This window comes from Liolophura sinensis, chromosome 4 (assembly GCF_032854445.1).
Source record: "Liolophura sinensis isolate JHLJ2023 chromosome 4, CUHK_Ljap_v2, whole genome shotgun sequence".
Lineage (NCBI taxonomy): Eukaryota > Metazoa > Mollusca > Polyplacophora > Chitonida > Chitonidae > Liolophura > Liolophura sinensis.
In genome coordinates, this window is record NC_088298.1 from 9,149,573 (window position 1) to 9,168,652 (window position 19,080).

Here is a 19,080-nt window from a genome sequence, read left to right on the forward strand (position 1 = left end):
AACCCTTTGGTGGAGTCGAAATCTGATCGTCAATGCTGTGACAATATTTTGGCTAAGCCAAAATGAGCACCAATTATGTTTGCGTTTAAAAACCAGCAGCAACAGTCGTTCGTTGATGGGCTGGGGGAAAGGCGCATGCGATCATCGATTACACCCGTCGTCTTTCTAACTACACAGCCAATCATCAATCTGTTTGTTTCCCCTTCACGAAAGAAGACTGTCAAGACGACCATTTTGTTTTCTCACGACAAAAACATCGGAGAAACAGACGGGTAAGAAGTTTTTCAGTTGATAAATCAGATCAGTCTCAAGCTGCCCAAGTTGTTCGAGCACTTCACGCGATTAACGATTTGAGTAGACATGGGCAAGAGTGGCGAAAAATAAGATATTTGTGGCATCAAAAATAACAACACATGCGACTGAGTCATAGTGCGGATTCAAATGCATCTACGGTCGGGAGATGAAAAAAACCAGCTAACACAAAAAACTTACGAAATTGAATTTAGGAAAAACACGACAGTATGGACAAACCAAGAATTTCTAAAAAATAATAAAAAATAACCCCGTTTTATCCCTTTATATCTTTATCGCAAACAGCTAAATTCCCTGAGTTTAGAACATGTTATATTTTGTATATAGAGAAAAATTGAACACCTTTTCCCACCGTTTCATCTTATGGCGTTTTCAGTTTTCTACTCTGTAAAGTATATTTCAAGCTAAGCGCGATTATAAGGGTAAATTTCTTTCTACTTGGAGTCTTTTCTTTATATGCAAGCAGTTCTATGTGTTCTACGAAGAAAGCGAAACGTTGATTGGTCTGGATCAACAAAATAGTATTGGAGAGGGGGGCCAATGACCAACGAAATTTCACTTAAAATGGTCCTCTCGTTAAATGAAGGCGTATGAACTTCTCTTTGTATGAAGACTTTCCTTGTACTGGAAATCGTGTATATATTTCTTCCCAAGGCAGCATCGACAGCCTATTCCCTCTCTATAGCCATACCGCGATGAAGCGTCCCTTGTATTTCTTGAGCCTCTTGAACCAGGGCACACAAATGACAAAAGAAATGGATACACAAATCCCCGATGCACGATCCACTGATTCCTCTAGCGTTCCGAATCTTCCCACGAACGCTAATCACGGCGATGATATCCGCGATCGGGATGAGATAACAGAGGCAACACAAGCAGCAGCTGTCACCGACAGCCTCCGCGTTCTTGCCGAACGTGTAACACGGGCAGAAGTAGGTTATGATGCACAGGCCACAGTTGTCGAAACATCCGCAGACTCCATGTTGCCAGTCCCCAGACATTTTGGTCGAAGATTTACTTCAGCCTTCCGGTTAAACGTAACGGACAGGACTTTCGGAACTTTCCGTAAGATCGCCGAGCGCACGATTCTGGCTTTAGCCTGTCAAAACGACAAAAAAAAAACCCAAGATGTAATTTTTTTCAAGAAATGATAGATTGATATAAAATTTACACGAAAAATACAGTTTTGTTATTTATTTGATTTTTGTTAACGCTGTAAACATGGCTTTATCAAGATACGATGCATGTCGGTCATTTTTTTTTTTTTTGAGTGGAGGAAACTGGGGTGCCCGAGATAAACCACCGACCTTTGGTAAGTTACTGACAAACTGTCCCCACATGTGACGTATAGATCTGTCTATCATATTTGTGGAAGACAAGCGGTCGTATGAGCACCATCAACTGTTTATTGCCACAAGGCTCCACAAGACTCCACAAGGCTCCACAAGCAGTGAGAGCAGGGTAATCCCCTATCCATAGCCAGGTTTGATCCTAATCACAGCTCAGGGAAATGTTTTCATGTTTTGTCTTCTTCTGACTACAGTTTTTGTTCAGTAATTCCTGAGAATGTGTCCAAAACACAAACCTAATGGGATAGAAAAAAACTAACCAAGTTCATTTACGTAGGAAGATCTTCGGATGATTGTGGGGTTTCCCCTGTTTTCCTAGTTTACTCCCTCCATAGTGCTGGCCACCGTCGTATAAGTGAAATATTCTTCAGTGCGCGTAAAATAACAATCACATCAAATAAATGAAATCAACATTTTTACGCTGACTTAAAGCTCTTCACGTTCGCTCTACGTCACTGCTACCACTAGACAAGATCGACCCAAGTGACCTAGGCCTAGTTCAAAATGGCTGAACAATTTTTGCTAGTGTTGACAGTGTAGTAGGACACAGACCCCCATTACAACTTCCGTTTTTCGGTACGGTTTCGGTACGATTGTAGTTATGTGAATTTTAGGGTATAAAGTCTTTTTTTGCTTCCATTTTTTGGTGCACAAGTGCATGCTTGGTATTAAAATGCTGGAAACTGTCTAAACTTTGAGGAGGTATGAGCTTTATTGCTGAAAGTTTGAAATTCTGGGTGAGAGGACACAAGGTGTGAGGTAGTGATGAGGCTGCGAGTGACGTCCCCTTGGCGTTGCTAGGCACGCCTCCCAGCTGCCGGCATGGAAAGGTCCAGATTTTGACGGTCAACCTACGTCAAGATTTTTATGGCTTCTTTCTCACAGGCTGGGCCAGGTATGCACCAAAGCTTATTGGCCACGGAATGTTTGGGACTGAGCTGCAGCGCTAGACGTTAACATTGTCGCTTATGGGAAATTAATGAAGGTCCGAGGCCTAGTAGCCTAAAGCGTAATTAGAGAGCGGCGCATGCGCTGCAAGGAGTATGGTGAGAATGAGGTCACAGCGGTCTATGGTAAATACTTCTCCACTCACATGACCCTAAAACACAAACCTGGTGGCTATCTTAACTGACAGCCAAATTTGTCTGAAGGCGCAAGGTTACAGGTCAATGAACTTCGGTTCGTGCTATTGCAAGAATGACACTATCGTCATTTATTGTCCTCATTCATTTATACACCGACTTATTTCCTCTGTGTTGAAAGCTATACTCAAACCGTGTTCACGACGTGATGACCGTGACGTTAATGGTTGGAAGATATTGGAGCCGCAGATGTACACTAAAAAAATATTCTGTTACATTTACATTATTTTTTCTACATGATGACAGAATATGTTGTGTTATTGATACAAACTACTGTGTTACGTGTAATAGACTTTTTCCATCAGAATGATTTTGTTGATGTGATAAGGGTATGGAATTGCACATAATATAATGCTTCTGTTACAGTAACAAACTCTATTCTGCAATCACTCAGACAAGATACTATTTTTATCAAATTTAACAGATTGTTTTTTAGAGTGTATATCCTAAGTCAAAGACACGGCCGAACCACGCCGCCTCCGACAGCGGAATTCGAACCTGTGACATAGCAACCACGATGATTCATATAGCTTTGAGTAATTCTTGCACAACTACTAAAACATGCGTGCAGATAACATTACATATAGGGTAGATAACTTCGATAATTGCTGCACGTAAAAATTCACAAAAACCCCTTATTCATTCGTGTCCTACACGAGTATTTCACCATATAAGCATAAGACGGGGAAAAAAACGGTTAGTACTAGCGCTGTGAGGGCAAGTCGAAAGTTGGAGGTATAGTGATAAACAATGTGAAAGTCAAAAGCTATTCATTTATTTATTAGCCATACACAAAACATTGCACTAGACAAAAGACAGGGCAAACTTAACATTTATCCTAAAGCCGATATTAGCTTCATTACCTTACCATCTCAATAATTAATAACGCTTGCTAACTGAGACATACTGAAAGTAAGCGGGATGATAGAAAAGTCTTCCACAAAGCACTCACAGCGGGTGATATCGCCGTGCCAGCTGGCCAAGCTGGGATATAGGCCTAACCTCGACTAGAAAGACAGCCTCTCCAGCTTGTACAACGCAACTCACGATGTCATTTTTAAGTATACGCGCTTGTTTAAAAAAAAAGAGATAACAATATTGATACCGGGACATCAATCTAGTGAAAATATATCTTTCCAATTTCCCTTCCCAAAATACTGACCATGCCGTTTTCAAGGTTGTGTTCTTAAAACTATGCTATCCGATATTTAAAGTCGATGGTTGTGCGACATTTTTTACAGGGAAGCAGTCAACACCCTACCTCATTGAGCATGATATCCGCCTCCGTAGGCCTACATGCATAAAGTATGTCACACCACACACCAGGGCCCATATTATGGGCTCGGGAATATCGTGAAATAAGTAGCCCTGGATGACTACGGCACGCTCTTTCATATCGTGTAGTCATGGCTGGGTCTCTTTATCCTCGGTAGGAAGAATTGTAAAATTTCGGAAAGCAATCGATTACTAACCTACCACGCCCGCCCAGTCACTCCTTTACAATGCTTAGTGTCCTAGGGCACCTGACTGTTAAAACCACAAGATGTCGATCATCCCAAAAGGTAAATATCCATCCATATTTATTAAAGTCCAACATCACCGCTCGCTTGTCATTTACGAAATGACCGCCATCTACACGACGCGCATGCGCCGACAGGCGGGTGGATACGAAACTATCCCTCCCTTCTAAAGCTAGTTATGATTTCCTTTTGTTGGTGAGCCCCGCATTCCCGATTCGAATGCCTCCAGATATGCACATTTACCTCAGCAAATTATCGAACAACTGACGGCCCCTCTCTGTATGACACCAAGGTCACTATAAGATATCAGTCACGTAACACAGCTGTATCTTTTAAGTAAAATATAATGAAAGAAGTCCCTATTATAAAGTGGGTTAAAGACAATAATTTAACGTGGTTAATGTTTATACAGGGTTATTAATTTCTGTACCTACACTCATGTATTCATGTGCTGTGTCATGTATTCATGTGCTGTGTCATGTATTCATGTGCTGTGTCATGTATTCATGTATTGTGTCATGTATTCATGTATTGTGTCATATATTCATATGCTGTGTCATGTATTCATGTGCTGTGTCATGTATACATATGCTGTGTCATGTATTCATGTGCAGTCATGTATTCATGTATTGTGTCATGTATTCATATGCTGTGTCATGTATTCATGTGCCGTGTCATGTATTCATGTGCTGTGTCATGTATTCATATGCTGTTTTCGTGAATCAGTGATCTGTTATCACATGCATAACAAGCCCTTTTTCGAACAATATTTGGCTTCTGTATGCTCCAAATCGTACATGGAAAAGTTATATGTGACGAGTACTTCACATCTCTATAAACTGATCTACCACATCAAGTGTTTATGTTCAACAAGCATTTCGTCTTATTATGCCCGGCCCTCAACCTATCCCCATCCACCTTCCCACCATCCCGCTTAGTGTACCCAGCACTGATTAAAAAAACATACCGTAAAACACAGAACATGCTTCGTGGCCTTTTAAATAATGTTAATGCTAGTCTTATTAAATTGTGCACGTTCTCTCGTTTGTATTAACAAACGATAATAAAATATGGTTGTAGAGGCACGCATCCGGCCGTATACATACATATACCCCAGGCCAACCTGATGCACCCTGTCAGGAGGAGGCCGACTTATCTCGACGCTACCCCCAGCGTCCTTGCTCGTACTGGTCAGGAGATATTCTGTTAAACAGTGGAATCAAAAATGTCCGCCGGTGTTGTAGAGAAATTTAACTGTGCAGTTCAGTATGTCCGATCAAAAAACATAACATTTTAAATGGTATTTACCTGGTCAGTAGAACCCCAGGTCAGTCAGCTCACCTGTATTCACCTGAGTCTCCTCACTTCTCATTAACAGCGTCCCTTTGCCTTTCTAAATGACGTAGGCTCATCTGTTTTTTTTTTGCGAGGCAGCCGACCAACCAACCTGAACTCGCTCTCGGCCAATGTGAGTAGGTCACCACACAAACAGTCTTGCCTGATTCATTCAGTCACGTGACTCCCTTCTCATACCCCGTGAGAGAGGAGGCCTGTGCATCATCGCATTAATGTGTTTCCTCGGTCCGCGGCAATCTAGGCACGGGGCCAAAATAATCTATGCAGCAAACATTCCGCCATGGAGCGAACTCGCAACGTTTGACTTCCTGTAGGCTTTAGCATACGTCGGTTCATTTGATGCGCATATTTGTGCTGCTTGCAAACTTTTTATGGCTTTCGTTTTTACATTCAGCAAAGTGACTTTGCTAACTGACTAATTATTTGTATATATTTATATATATTTTAATTAATTAATTAATTTATTTATTTATTTGATTGTTGTTTTACGCCATACTCATGACTGATTTACTTATACCACGGCTGCCACATTGAATCAGACTGAGCCAGGGAGAAACCCACGACAGGTCGTCGGCGGACTTTCCCACATACTACCGGAGAAAAACCGGGCTTGAACTGGGCTTTTAGCAATCTTTATTTTAAATGCTTTATTGAATTTATGATTTAGACTGCGCAAATGCCCTTACCCCTACCTTCAACCGCTACCTCCAAGCGTGTATTTTCATAAAGGCACTGGGAGTGGGGAATTCTACAAATTACCTGTCCATGACGGGTTTGAACCCGCGCGACCTCAATATAGGGCCTCCATGGCCGAGGCTGTTACGTGTGCCAGCACGGCGAGGTGATCCAGGATCACCATAATGCTGCCCGCCGTCGTACAGGTGAAATATTCTTGAGTACAGCGTAAAATACACAAAAATAAGAAAATACAATAAATAGTCTTTTGTGATCATTTTTAATTTCTTCAGAAACAATACTTTCATAATCCAGTGCATATAATCATTAGCAAACATTTAAGCAGGGTAGGCGGAGGGTGGTTCGTGGCCTTTCTGATTATAATGCCATTATTTTATATATATGTTTGTATGCTTGGATCTTTATGTCGTATTTAGCAATTTTTCACTCGTGTGCGACCGAGGAGTCATTAAAAGTGAGTATACGTAGTATAAAGTTTAAGCCCAAATTTATTTCCGTTATGAAATAAATATGGACACCTGTTAAGTCCTTGTTAAGAAAACGAAAGGAAAGTAATACATGCGAGAATAAAACATGGTGATAGGCTGGAGTTGCCTTTTTTTCCACTAAAGCACCCTCAGGATTTGAGCTTCAAACTACTGAAACGTCTTTGATGGCAACTGTAGATATGTCTGGGACCTGATATCTTTAACTGTATAAAGCTCAGTAGCAAAATATGCTCGGGTGGCTTTGACTTGCACCATTATAAATGTTATCGCAGAAACAGATACTGTCAGTAGGCATATATGTCTGCCGTCAATCACAGAGTCATTATAACCATATCATTCACTGTGAGCAGTTTGGTAGATTACCCGGAGCTGTAGAGCATTTACGCCGTCACTGGACGCCTTTCTCTCGGGCACCAGGTCAATTACAATAGACAATGTTAAAGGCATGGATTCCGGCGATGTTGTTCCCGGTACTTATGACTCAGTATCACAAGACACAATTAACTCTTGTCGGATTGCATAATGAGGCAGTTAAATGACATAGTATCACAATTGTGACTGACATCACGTTACACAGGCTGCAGTGTTCACGAGCGAATGAATATATGAATGATTTTTTTTCTTTTTTTATTTGATTGGTGTTTTACTCATGAATATTTCAGTAATACGACGGCGGCCATCATCATAGTGGAAGGAAACCGGGTAGATTGCTGACAGATCTTCCCACGTATAGCCGGAGAGAAAGCCAGCATGAGATGGACTTGAACTCACAGTCACCGCGTTGGTGTGAGGCTCCTGCGTCATTGCGTATATGCATATATACATGTATACATATGTACATATTGTCTGTCTGTTTTCTCTATTTCTATGTCTGTCCGCGGGTCTGTTTGTCTCTGTGTCTGTCTGTTTCTCTGTCTGTCTGTCTTTTCCCCTTTTTGTTTGTTTGTTCTCTCTCTATCTGTATGATTGTCTGTCTCTCTGTCTGTCTGTATGTCTGTCTGTGTCTCTATTAGTTTCTCTGTCTGTCTGTCTGCCTGTTTGATTGTCCGTTTTTTTCTGTTTGTCAGTTGTTTTCCGTTTCTCTCTGTGTTTGTCCATCTGTTTGCCTGTTTGCATATCTCTTTCTCTGCAGCCTGTTTGTTTATCGGTTTCTCTGTCTGTATATTTGTTTGTTTGTCTGTTTTTCTGTCTGTCCGTTTGTTTGTCTGTTTTTCTGTCTGTCCGTTTGTTTGTCGGTTTCTCTATCTGTCGGTTTGTCTGTATCACTATCTATCTGTTTATTTGTCTTTTTCTCTGCCATTCAAAAATATATAAACGGATAAATTGCTTAAAACTTTGTGTAGTGGCTGGAAAATGGACCAAGCCATTAATTATAATCAGAGCCCGAATCCAAGAAGCTTGTAACGATTCCTCACCATTCCAAGAAGTTATTAAGTTATACACGGATATCAACAAAACTTTGTGCACGCCTTGGCCTGGGCACTAGCACATCCTGGTGTAAGTTCGGATCAGTGAACATCCTGGTGTAAGTTCTGATATGTGGACATCCTGGTGTAAGTCCTGATCTGTGGATATCCTGGTGTAAGTCCTGATCTGTGGACATCCTGGTGTAAGTCCGAATCTGTGGACATCCTGGTGTAAGTCCCCATCTGTGGACATCCTGATGTAAGTCCTGATCTGTGGACATCCTGGTGTAAGTCCGAATCTGTGGACATCCTGGTGTAAGTCCCCATCTGTGGACATCCTGGTGTAAGTCCTGATCTGTGGACATCCTGGTGTAAGTCCGTATCCGTGAACATCCTGGTGTAAGTCCGAATCTGTGGACACCCTGGTGTAAGTCCAGATCTGTGGACATCCTGGTTTCAGCCCTGATCTGTGGACATCCTGGTGTAAGTCCCCATCTGTGACTTCCTGGTGTAAGTCCGGATCTGTGGACATCCTGGAGTAAGTCCGAATCTGTGGACATCCTGGTGTAAGTCCCCATCTGTGGACATCCTGGTGTAAGTCCAGATCTATGGATATCCTGGTGTAAGTCCTGATCTGTGGACATCCTGGTGTAAGTCCGAATCTGTGGACATCCTGGTGTAAGTCCTGATCTGTGGACATCCTGGTGTAAGTCCTGATCTGTGGACATCCTGGTGTAAGTCCGGATCTGTGGACATCCTGGAGTAAGTCCGAATCTGTGGACATCCTGGTGTAAGTCCCCATCTGTGGACATCCTGGTGTAAGTCCAGATCTATGGATATCCTGGTGTAAGTCCTGATCTGTGGACATCCTGGTGTAAGTCCGAATCTGTGGACATCCTGGTGTAAGTCCAGATCTGTGGACATCCTGGTGTAAGTCCTGATCTGTGGACATCCTGGTGTAAGTCCGTATCCGTGAACATCCTGGTGAAAGTCCGAATCTGTGGACACCCTGGTGTAAGTCCGAATCTGTGGACATCCTGGTGTAAGTCCGAATCTGTGGACATCCTGGTGTAAGTCCAGATCTATGGATATCCTGGTGTAAGTCCTGATCTGTGGACATCCTGGTGTAAGTCCGAATCTGTGGACATCCTGGTGTAAGTCCTGATCTGTGGACATCCTGGTGTAAGTCCGAATCTGTGGACACCGTGGTGTAAGTCCTGATCTGTGGACATCCTGGTGTAAGTCCGAATCTGTGGGCATCCTGGTGTAAGTCCTGATCTGTGGACATCCTGGTGTATGTCCTGATCTGTGGACATCCTGGTGTAAGTCCGAATCTGTGGACATCCTGATGTAAGTCTGAATCTGTGGACATCCTGGTGTAAGTCCGTATCCGTGAACATCCTGGTGAAAGTCCGAATCTGTGGACATCCTGGTGTAAGTCCAGATCTGTGGACATCCTGGCGTAAGTCCGGATCTGTGGACATCCTGGAGTAAGTCCGAATCTGTGGACATCCTGGTGTAAGTCCCCATCTGTGGACATCCTGGTGTAAGTCCGGATCTGTGGACATCCTGGTGTAAGTCCGAATCTGTGGACATCCTGGTGTAAGTCCTGATCTGTGGACATCCTGGTGTAAGTCCGTATCCGTGAACATCCTGGTGAAAGTCCGAATCTGTGGACACCCTGGTGTAAGTCCGAATCTGTGAACATCCTGGTTTAAGTCCAGATCTGTGGACATCCTGGTGTAAGTCCGGATCTATGGACATCCTGGTGTAAGTCCTGATCTGTGGACATCCTGGAGTAAGTCCGGATTTGTAGACATCCTGGTGTAAGTCCTGATCTGTGAACACCCTTGTGTAAGTCCGGATTTGTTGACTTCCTGGTGTAAATTCGGATCCAGAAATCTTCAGAATGATTATTCACCTGTTTGTCAGATATATGCCTCTCTGTCACCAATTTAACCGAAACAATTATCAAGGGATTCGAATGAAATTTAGCGCACAAGTTGGCCTTTGGCTATCGGTTAATCTGTTAAATTTTGGTGGTTATCCGGATGAGGATCCGGATCGGGATCCATCAACTGTGCAAACGCGTTTAAATGTGATCACTGGGAGTTTCTGCTGCTTCCTTTCCGGTCATATATGGAAAGATATTACAGCAAATCGTAGGTTTCTCACCATAATGCTGACCACCGTCATCGGCGAAGGCGTCCACATAACCCGTGTCCATGGTAGTGAATCAGTGCAGAATCTGATCTATCCATTTGTTTCTTGAACCGCGTCGGTGACAAAATGGTAAGACTATCCACCTCAAAGTTCGGAAACCCCGGGATCAATCCCGGGTTGGTCATATACCAAAGACTTCAAATAGTACTTGTTGCTGCCTCGTTTGGCACTCAGTACTGAGGGATTAGAGTGAGGTAACAGAATTGGTTGGCCCGGTGTCAGTATATACTATGATTGATTGGGGTGTCATGTATGGTGTCGTCGACATGATACTTCAGTGATTTCAGCAGCACTTTGGTGGCATGGACAGGCCCTGTCACAAGAAGACACCGTATATGTATACACACCTAAACTCCACGCATGCATATATGCATTGGCTTGTCTTTCTTGTCTAGTCTGCCGAAGGTCATTGGATTACCCAGGCTAGGAATTCCTCCACCTAAAACCCTGATTGTCACCTATTTAAGTGAAAAAATCTCGAGCAGGGCAATAACACCAAATAAATAAATAAATAAATAAATAAATAAATAAATAAATAAATAAATAAATAAATAAATAAATAAATAAATAAATAAATAAAACATCTTCATTTATCTGTGACGCAGCCATGCAAGTGGCAAATTCGTGACCAGTTTAAGTTTATTTATTTATTTGATTGGTGTTTTACGCCGTACTCAAGAATATTTCACTTATACAACGGCGGCCAGCATTATGGTGGGTGGAAACCGGGCAGAGCCCTGGGGAAACCCACGACCATCCGCAGGTTGCTGGAAGACCTTCTCACGTACGGCCGGAGAGGAAGCCAGCATGAGCTGGACTTGACCAGTTTAAGCCCCAGACGACGGAATGATGATATGGTATACGATGATGGCTTCCATACCCCATCGTTATACGATTACGATCACGATGTCAGCTGAGGTGGTCAGCGAAACAACGAAAATGTAAATGAAGACAAATTACCATGTACATTCATAATTCCATAGCTTTTTATTTAGGGGACGTCGATTCAATTATTTCATCCCTATAATATAAACCAAACAAAAAAAAAACAGATCCGAAAGACACTTTACATATTGTTTTGTATTTACACTTACACACATACTGATTGGTGTCACAAGCAACTGGAGCTAAACTTGTGTGTTAATACTCTTCATTACAATACCAAAGAACTATAAGGAACATTTGGCAGAGCTAAATCAATCAGTCAACAGAGGTATAGATCGATATAACTGCTTCAGTGATAGAAGCTTAATAAGACCAAGTCGTTACCAAGTCAGTCATGTTGAAGACTGCCCCAGGCATAATTGTCATTCGGAACTCTTCAAAGTTTTCTCGTGGCCGTCAACTGTATACCCTCAGCAGGGTTAAATAAAAATGACCATGTTTTGTGGTGTTTTAAGGTGAATGCTTAGACTGTTTCAAGTGTCAAAATATTATTATGACAGCAGAGTTACGTCAGTTTGTAGCGTAAGGTGGTTGTTAAAGAAGTATCGTCTGTTTAATCCCATTCTCTAACCGAGATCTGATGCGCCACTACCGTATACCCCCAGTCTGATTTCGGTACGCTCTCAACAGAGTTGTCTCCCCTAAAACTAGTTATCGAAATCTCGCATGGTCCAGACTGACGCTGGTGGATATGCCTCTCTTACGCTCGCTTTACATCACTGCCACCACTAGACAAACTTGACCTTTAGAGCCTCTGCGGCACATGTAGGATTATTTAGGCTTACCTTCGGGTGTATTACGCGCTGTTAAAGTCTTTTTATTATTATTTAACGTTTGTCCTCATACGTAACAAATAAACTTTATAATATGATCAGTTTTGTTATATTTTGTCAAGTTTGAAATCCGTATTTGTACCATTGTTTGTTACGTCTCCTTCATAGTATATTGAACTACAGCAGTAACTATGGAAAATAGGTTGCACCTAAAAGAAGGGTTCGAATCTTTTTTTTTTCTTGGGCAAGCATATTTTTGTGTTTGTAAAGATATAGGGCGTCTTGCATTAAATAAGTGTTATGAATTAGAATGAATAGTTGTTAGCTATGATATTACGAAACGTATAAGGAAATCATACGTGACCCTGGTTGAGAGCACAAGCGGCCATCTAGCTATCATTAATATTAACATGTTATGCATAGCGGAACTATAAGACTGAACATTTCTATATATATATATTTAATTTATTTGATTTTCCGGGGAAACCCAGGACCATCCGCAGGTTGCTGGAAGGCCTTCCACGTAAGCCGGAGAGGAAGCCAGCATGAGCGGGACTTGAACTCACAGCGACCGCATTGGTGAGAGGCTTCTGGGTCATTTACGCTGCGCTAGCGCGCTAACCGACTGAGCCACTATATATTTAATTGATTGGTGCATAGCTGAATGCTCAAGAGTTTTTCAGAAAGTTACATTTGTGGTGTAGTGATATTCCCAATCTACAGTGTCTAATCCAAAAAAAAAAGAAGATATTTCAGTGTGAATGGAGCAGGCTACCATTTTGGCGATCTTATGACCTATAACAGTTCTTCAGTGCGTGTTTGGAGCTGTATAAGTCGTGTGCTTGCCATATAACATCGAAGGAAGAGTAAAACAAAACTAAAAAAGAGGCAGCCTTAGGAGTGTGTCAGCAGCTGTCCATCACAGCTATGGCCAGTTTCGCCTCTTGAGGTGCACAGCTTTGTGTACTGGGGCCGATTCCCCGCCTTACCATACCAAATCTTTTGTAAATATGAACTAATATGATGAATTCATTTATTTGTTTGATTGGTGTTTTACGCCGTACTCAACAACATTTCACTTATACGACGGCGGCCAGCATTATGGTGGGTGGAAACCGGGCAGAGCCTGGGGGAAACCCACGACCATCCCCAGGTTGCTGGAAGACCTTCCCACTTACGGCGGGCCGCATTGAACTCACAGCGACCGCATTGGTGAGAGACTCCTGGGTCATTGCGCTGCGCTAGCGCGCTAACCAACTGAGCCACGGAGGCCCCAAACTAATATGATCTAAACGTCCTTGTTTTACAGACAGGGTAAACCACCAGAATTTGTATGCTATTTAATTACCACTATTTGAAAATTTACATTTGCCTAAAAATTGAAATCTACTTCATTAAACGGTCTACGTTTTGCATAGAAGTGTGTTTTTCTTCTCAACTTTATTCAACATGAGGAATATGAAGCCGAGTTTACATGTGCACAAAAGAACTGAATATATGTACAATTCTTTTGCCCAATTCTATAATTAGAGAAGAAATACCTAAACGGATTGCCATACGGATGCCATCTGAAAGAAATCTGGTACACAATAATTAGCTCTGTTGAAATTTGAGGCAGGGGGCCTCCGTCGCTCAGTCGGTTAGCCCGCTAGCGCAGCGTAATGACCCAGGAGTCTCTCACCAATGCGGTCGCTGTGAGCTCAAGTCCAGCTCATAATGGCTTCCTCTCCGGTCGAAAGTGGGAAGGCCTGTCAGCAACATGCGGATGGTGTGGGGTTTCCCCCGGGCTGTGCCCGGTTTCCTCCCACCATAATGCTGGTCGCCGTCTTATAAGTGAAACATTCTTGAGTACGGCGTACAAACACCAATTAAATAAATAAATAAATTTGAGGCCCACACTGTTCTGTTTTGTCCCAAACACTGTAGAGGGCAAAATGCATCAAAATGCTGATTGAGATGATGGATTACTCAGGAACAGCTATGTTTTTGTGCACTGTAGTGTCGAGTTTGTATACTTCAAACACACATCAGAATATAAATGTTCCCAGCGTGTACACTAACTACGGTAAATATAGTTTTTGATGCAATATATATATTCTAATCCAGTTTATTTTGCACAATTATTTTGCATCCAGAATTATTTGCACACTTAAAACACATTTAGGCTACTGGTTTCATTTATTCTTAATATACAATTTTTCCAACCGAGTAAAATGGTTTTAAAAACATCAGATACTACAGTGGTTTGTAGTGATCCAGAAGGTATGAGAGACGTCACCACACGTTTCTTGGTCGCCGCTTAAAAGAGTACAGAATCGACAGTGATTGGCTGACCTTGGTTACGCTTGAATAGATGTACAATACATAAAATTCAACTAAGACAAGTTGTAGGCTGGACTTGCCTTTCACTTCCACCAGCCAATCAGAATCGATTTCTGTGTCACAAAATGTGATCTAAGAAACCATGTATGGCTAGAAATCGCGCTGGAAAGGCGTATTCAGGTCCACTGGTCAGATCAGCGTTTTAGAACAAACAACATCTAGCCAACAAGTGACCAGAACGAAGCTGCATCCACATTTATCCAAATTATCTTTAGTTTCATTTGCTTCCTCTCCGGTCTTAAGTGGGAAGGTCTGCCGGCAAATGGTCGTGGGTTTCCCCCCTCGGTTTCCTCCCACCATATTGCTGGCCGCCGTCGTATAAGTGAAATATTATTGAATACGTGAAAAAACACCAATCAAATAAATTAAAATAAATGTAGTTTCATTTGCACAAATGGCGCCTCAGTGGCTGATGGGGTTAGCACCCCAGCGCGGCGCAATGACCCAGGAATCTCCCATCAATGCGGTCGCTGTGAGTTCAAGTCCAGTTCATGCTGGCTTCCTCTCCGGCCGTAACGCCCTCTGCAGCAACCTGCAGATGGTCGTGGGTTTCCCCTGGGCTTTGTCCGATTTCCTCCCACCATAATGCTGACCGCTGTCATATAAGTAAAACACAATCAAATAAATAAATAAATAAAAATAATTTGCACAAAAAATCGCACAAAACAGCCCGTTCAAATATTATTCAAACGACAAGCGCTGCCTTGAGCAGTAATTACCTTATAAATTGAGCAAACCTTAAAACCGGGGGTTGAAGTAACTCGGATAATATTGTTCACACGAGTTATATGAAGGGACGGTATTTACGAGTGCGCATTACATCTGTCTTTGTCTCAAACATGCCGCGGGACTTCATTGTTTATGACGGCTACATGTATTCCTTGTGTTGCCCTCCTTGACTCAGTTGTATAATGTATTGCTCTCGCTGACTCAGTCGTACAATCTGTGGTTTTGCCTCACAGTCGTACAGTTTGTTACTCTCCCTGACTCAGTCGTACAATCTGCGTTCTGCCTCTCATTCGTACAGTGTGTTACTCTCTGCTGACTCAGATGTACAATCTGTGGTTCTGCCTCTCATTCGTACAGTGTGTTACTCTCCCTGACTCAGTCGTACAATCTGCGGTTCTGCCTCTCAGTCGTATAGTGTGTTACTCTCCCTGACTCAGTCGTACAATCTGTGGTTTTGCCTCACAGTCGTACAGTTTGTTACTCTCCCTGACTCAGATGTACAATCTGCGGTTCTGCTCTCATTCGTACAGTGTGTTACTCTCCCTGACTCAGTCGTACAATCTGCAGTTTTGCCTCACAGTTGTACAGTTTGTTACTCTCCCTGACTCAGTCGTACAATCTGCGGTTCTGCCTCTCATTCGTACAGTGTGTTACTCTCCCTGACACAGTCGTACAATCTGTGGTTTTGCCTCACAGTCGTACAGTTTGTTACTCTCCCTGACACAGTCGTACAATAAGTGGTTTTGCCTCACAGTCGTACAGTTTGTTTACTCTCCTGACTCAGTCGTACAATCTGCGGTTTTGCCTCTCATTCGTACAGTGTGTTACTCTCGCTGACTCAGATGTACAATCTGTGGTTCTGCCTCTCAGTCGTACATTTTGTTACTCACCCTGACCTCAGTCGTACAATCTGCGGTTCTGCCTCTCATTCGTTGTTACTCTCCCTGACTTAGATGTACAATCTGTGGTTCTGCCTCTCAGTGTTACCCTCCTTGACTCAGGTGTACAATTGTGGCTATCCGATGGTCAGTCTTACGCTGTGTTGCTCTGCATTACTCAGTCGTACAATACGTGGCTCTCGATTCAGTATTACGATAAGTTGCTCTCACGTCAGTCGTACAACGTGTTGCTCTCGCTTGCTCAGTCATTAAATATGTTGCTCTCGTTCACACGTTCGAACAATGTCCTGCTCTCTCTCACTCAGTCGTGCAATATGTGCAATAGATGACTCAGTTTTACAATGCGTGGCTCTCGTGACAATCTTACAATGTCTTGCTCTTGTTGACAGTCCTGCTCTCTCTCAATAAGTCGTATAGTGTCTTGCTCTCGCTGGCTCAGTCGTACAATGTGTTACTCTCGCTGGCTCTGTCGTACGTGTTCTTCTCGCTGGCACAGTCGTACAACGTGTTGCTCTCGCTGGCTCAGTCGTACAACGTGTTGCTTTCGCTGACTCAGTCATACAATGTGTTGTTCTGGCCGACTCTGTCGTACAACGTGTTGTTCTCGCTGACGAAGTTGTACAACGTGTGGTTGTCTCAGTAGTACAGTGGTGTTGCTCTCGCTGACTCGTACAACGCCTTGTTAATGCTGTAGACGATTGCGGCTGTGCGTCAGAAAGATTGCTTTGTTTTAAGGAACACTTTTCCTCACTTTTTACTAAAACATAACAATCTAGCCAGTCCAGCTTGCAAAATTCATTTATTTATTTTATTTGATTGGTGTTTTTTCACGTATTCAAGAATATTTCACTTATACGACGGGCGGCCCAGCATTATGGTGGGAGGAAACCGGGCACAGCCCGGGGGAAACCCACGATCATCCCCATGTTGCTGGCAGACCTTCCCACGTACGGCCGGAGAAGAAGCCAGTATGAGTTGGACTTGAACTCACAGCGACCGCATTGGTGAGAGACTGCTGGGGCATTACGCTGCGCTAGCGCCCTAACCAACTGACCCACGGAGCCACCCCCCCCCCCCCCCCCCCCCCCCACAAATTCATTTGAAGCAGTAAATACATCTCTCCTGAAAACCTTAATTTCTTCGTCTTTTTTGGTGCATGAGGAAAGGGGGCGGGGGTGAAGGGAGGGGGTCTGTACCAAAACATACTGAAGCCCAACAGGCACTTTTTCCTGCTGTCGACAGAAACCACATTAACGCATCTTTTTCCATGTCATTGTAGTTTATCCGCTTTATTATGTTAGCCAGAATTAAAAAAAAAAGTTTAATTAATGTTGTTCATTTGTGAAGTATCCATGCATAAGGGTAAATTGGTATTTAGAGACAGTAAGGGTAGAGGATTTATAAGTTGTCAGTGATTATACTTACAAATTAAAAAAATATATATATAAATGCTTTCTGATCACATTACACATATTCCTTACAGCGCACGCGCCGCCCTCTACATTCGGCTTCACATCACTACAACCACGAGCAAATTTTGTACAGAAATCTTGGACAACGCCGAGATCACTGGGGTCACGGTGATGGAGCAGGAAGTGATTTCAGAAAACACAAAGACATTCTAGCCAACACCCTGACAGGATTTTATACATGAATGCTGATTAAACAGTTCCGCGAGAGGACACCAATGGTGAGGCCTAAGCCTAAGCAAGGTTATATGCATCGCACAGGCTCCAAAGGTCAAGCTCGTACTGTTGTGACAGTGACGTAAAGCGAGTGTAGTGAGCTGCGCATGCGCTGTAAGAAGTGTGCACATTACACTGAAAAAATCTTGTCAGAATCAATTAATATCCCTTCCTCATGAATTAATGGGCGACAATGCGTTATAATATAAGGAGTCTTGCTGCCCTCGTCGCGTAAATTCCTTAATTTTTCTGTACACTTACGAAATGAAATCAGGGGTCCCTATAACCCATAATTACGTCACTGTTTATTTATGTTCGTGCATTCTGGGAAAAATCCGGATGTGACGGCGACATTTTTGTGTATTGCACGGTTTATGTGGCTTGTTTGGTTTTGGTGTGTTGCTTTAAATTGCTACAGGTTTAACTGTTGAAAGCCGTTAAACTAATATATGTATGTATGTATGTATGTATCTTGAGAGCCGTCAATATTAATAGCACCCTCAGTGTCATTTACTCTGACCACGACGTTGGCCTAAAGGTTAGGGCGTCCGCTACTAAGTTTGAGACCTGGGATCAAACCCGGCTCAGGTCATACCACAGACTTTAACAATGGAACTTTTTGCATACCTAGCACTGAAAGACTGGAGTAAGGAAACATGACTGGTTAATTCCTCGTCGTCATATGACTGAAAAATTTGAAATACAACGTAAAAACTGAACTCAAAGCATACATACATACGTACACTTTTCCTGAGCATTACGTGTAAAAATGTCATACTAAAACAATGGCGACCATAACACAGCTACATGAACCGGTTTTTTACCAACAATGCCTTGCGATAAACAATAAATGACCTAATAAGGGTTAGGGCTATTGCCGATTAACACATTTAAAATGGAGATTTTAAAAATAATAGATACTGATCAGCACAAAGACATTTAGCAATCTGCATTGTTACATACACATCGTTACATTATGTACAGTTTATTATTATAAAGACATCGATATTATAAGCATGTGTCCAGAAAACACACCGATTAAACTCTAACTGAAATTAAGGTAAAATAATAATAGTAACAGTATAATTATCATAATAAGAAATACTTGCATGCCCTCGAAGGATGGCGTGGAATGAATCATGAATGGTGAGAAATGGAGAGAGGGAAATCCTTCC

At 42.5% G+C, this 19,080-nt stretch overlaps 2 protein-coding genes across 2 annotated transcripts; both read right to left on the reverse strand.

The window, feature by feature from the left end:
• Positions 1–980: 980 nt before the first annotated feature.
• On the reverse strand, positions 981–1,313 carry LOC135464385 (uncharacterized). Its single transcript, XM_064741813.1, has one exon. The coding sequence runs from the start codon at positions 1,311–1,313 to the stop codon at positions 981–983; it is 333 nt and encodes a 110-aa protein (XP_064597883.1).
• Positions 1,314–8,345: 7,032 nt separating this feature from the next.
• Positions 8,346–9,977, reverse strand: LOC135464387 (zinc finger protein 271-like). Its single transcript, XM_064741814.1, has one exon. The coding sequence runs from the start codon at positions 9,975–9,977 to the stop codon at positions 8,346–8,348; it is 1,632 nt and encodes a 543-aa protein (XP_064597884.1).
• Positions 9,978–19,080: the final 9,103 nt, after the last annotated feature.

What these genes read in the sequence shown, in the direction of transcription:
- LOC135464385 (XM_064741813.1), bottom strand. Translation starts at nt 1,313, where the DNA reads ATGTCTGGGGACTGGCAACATGGAGTCTGCGGATGTTTCGACAACTGT.
- LOC135464387 (XM_064741814.1), bottom strand. Translation starts at nt 9,977, where the DNA reads ATGTTCACAGATTCGGACTTACACCAGGGTGTCCACAGATTCGGACTT.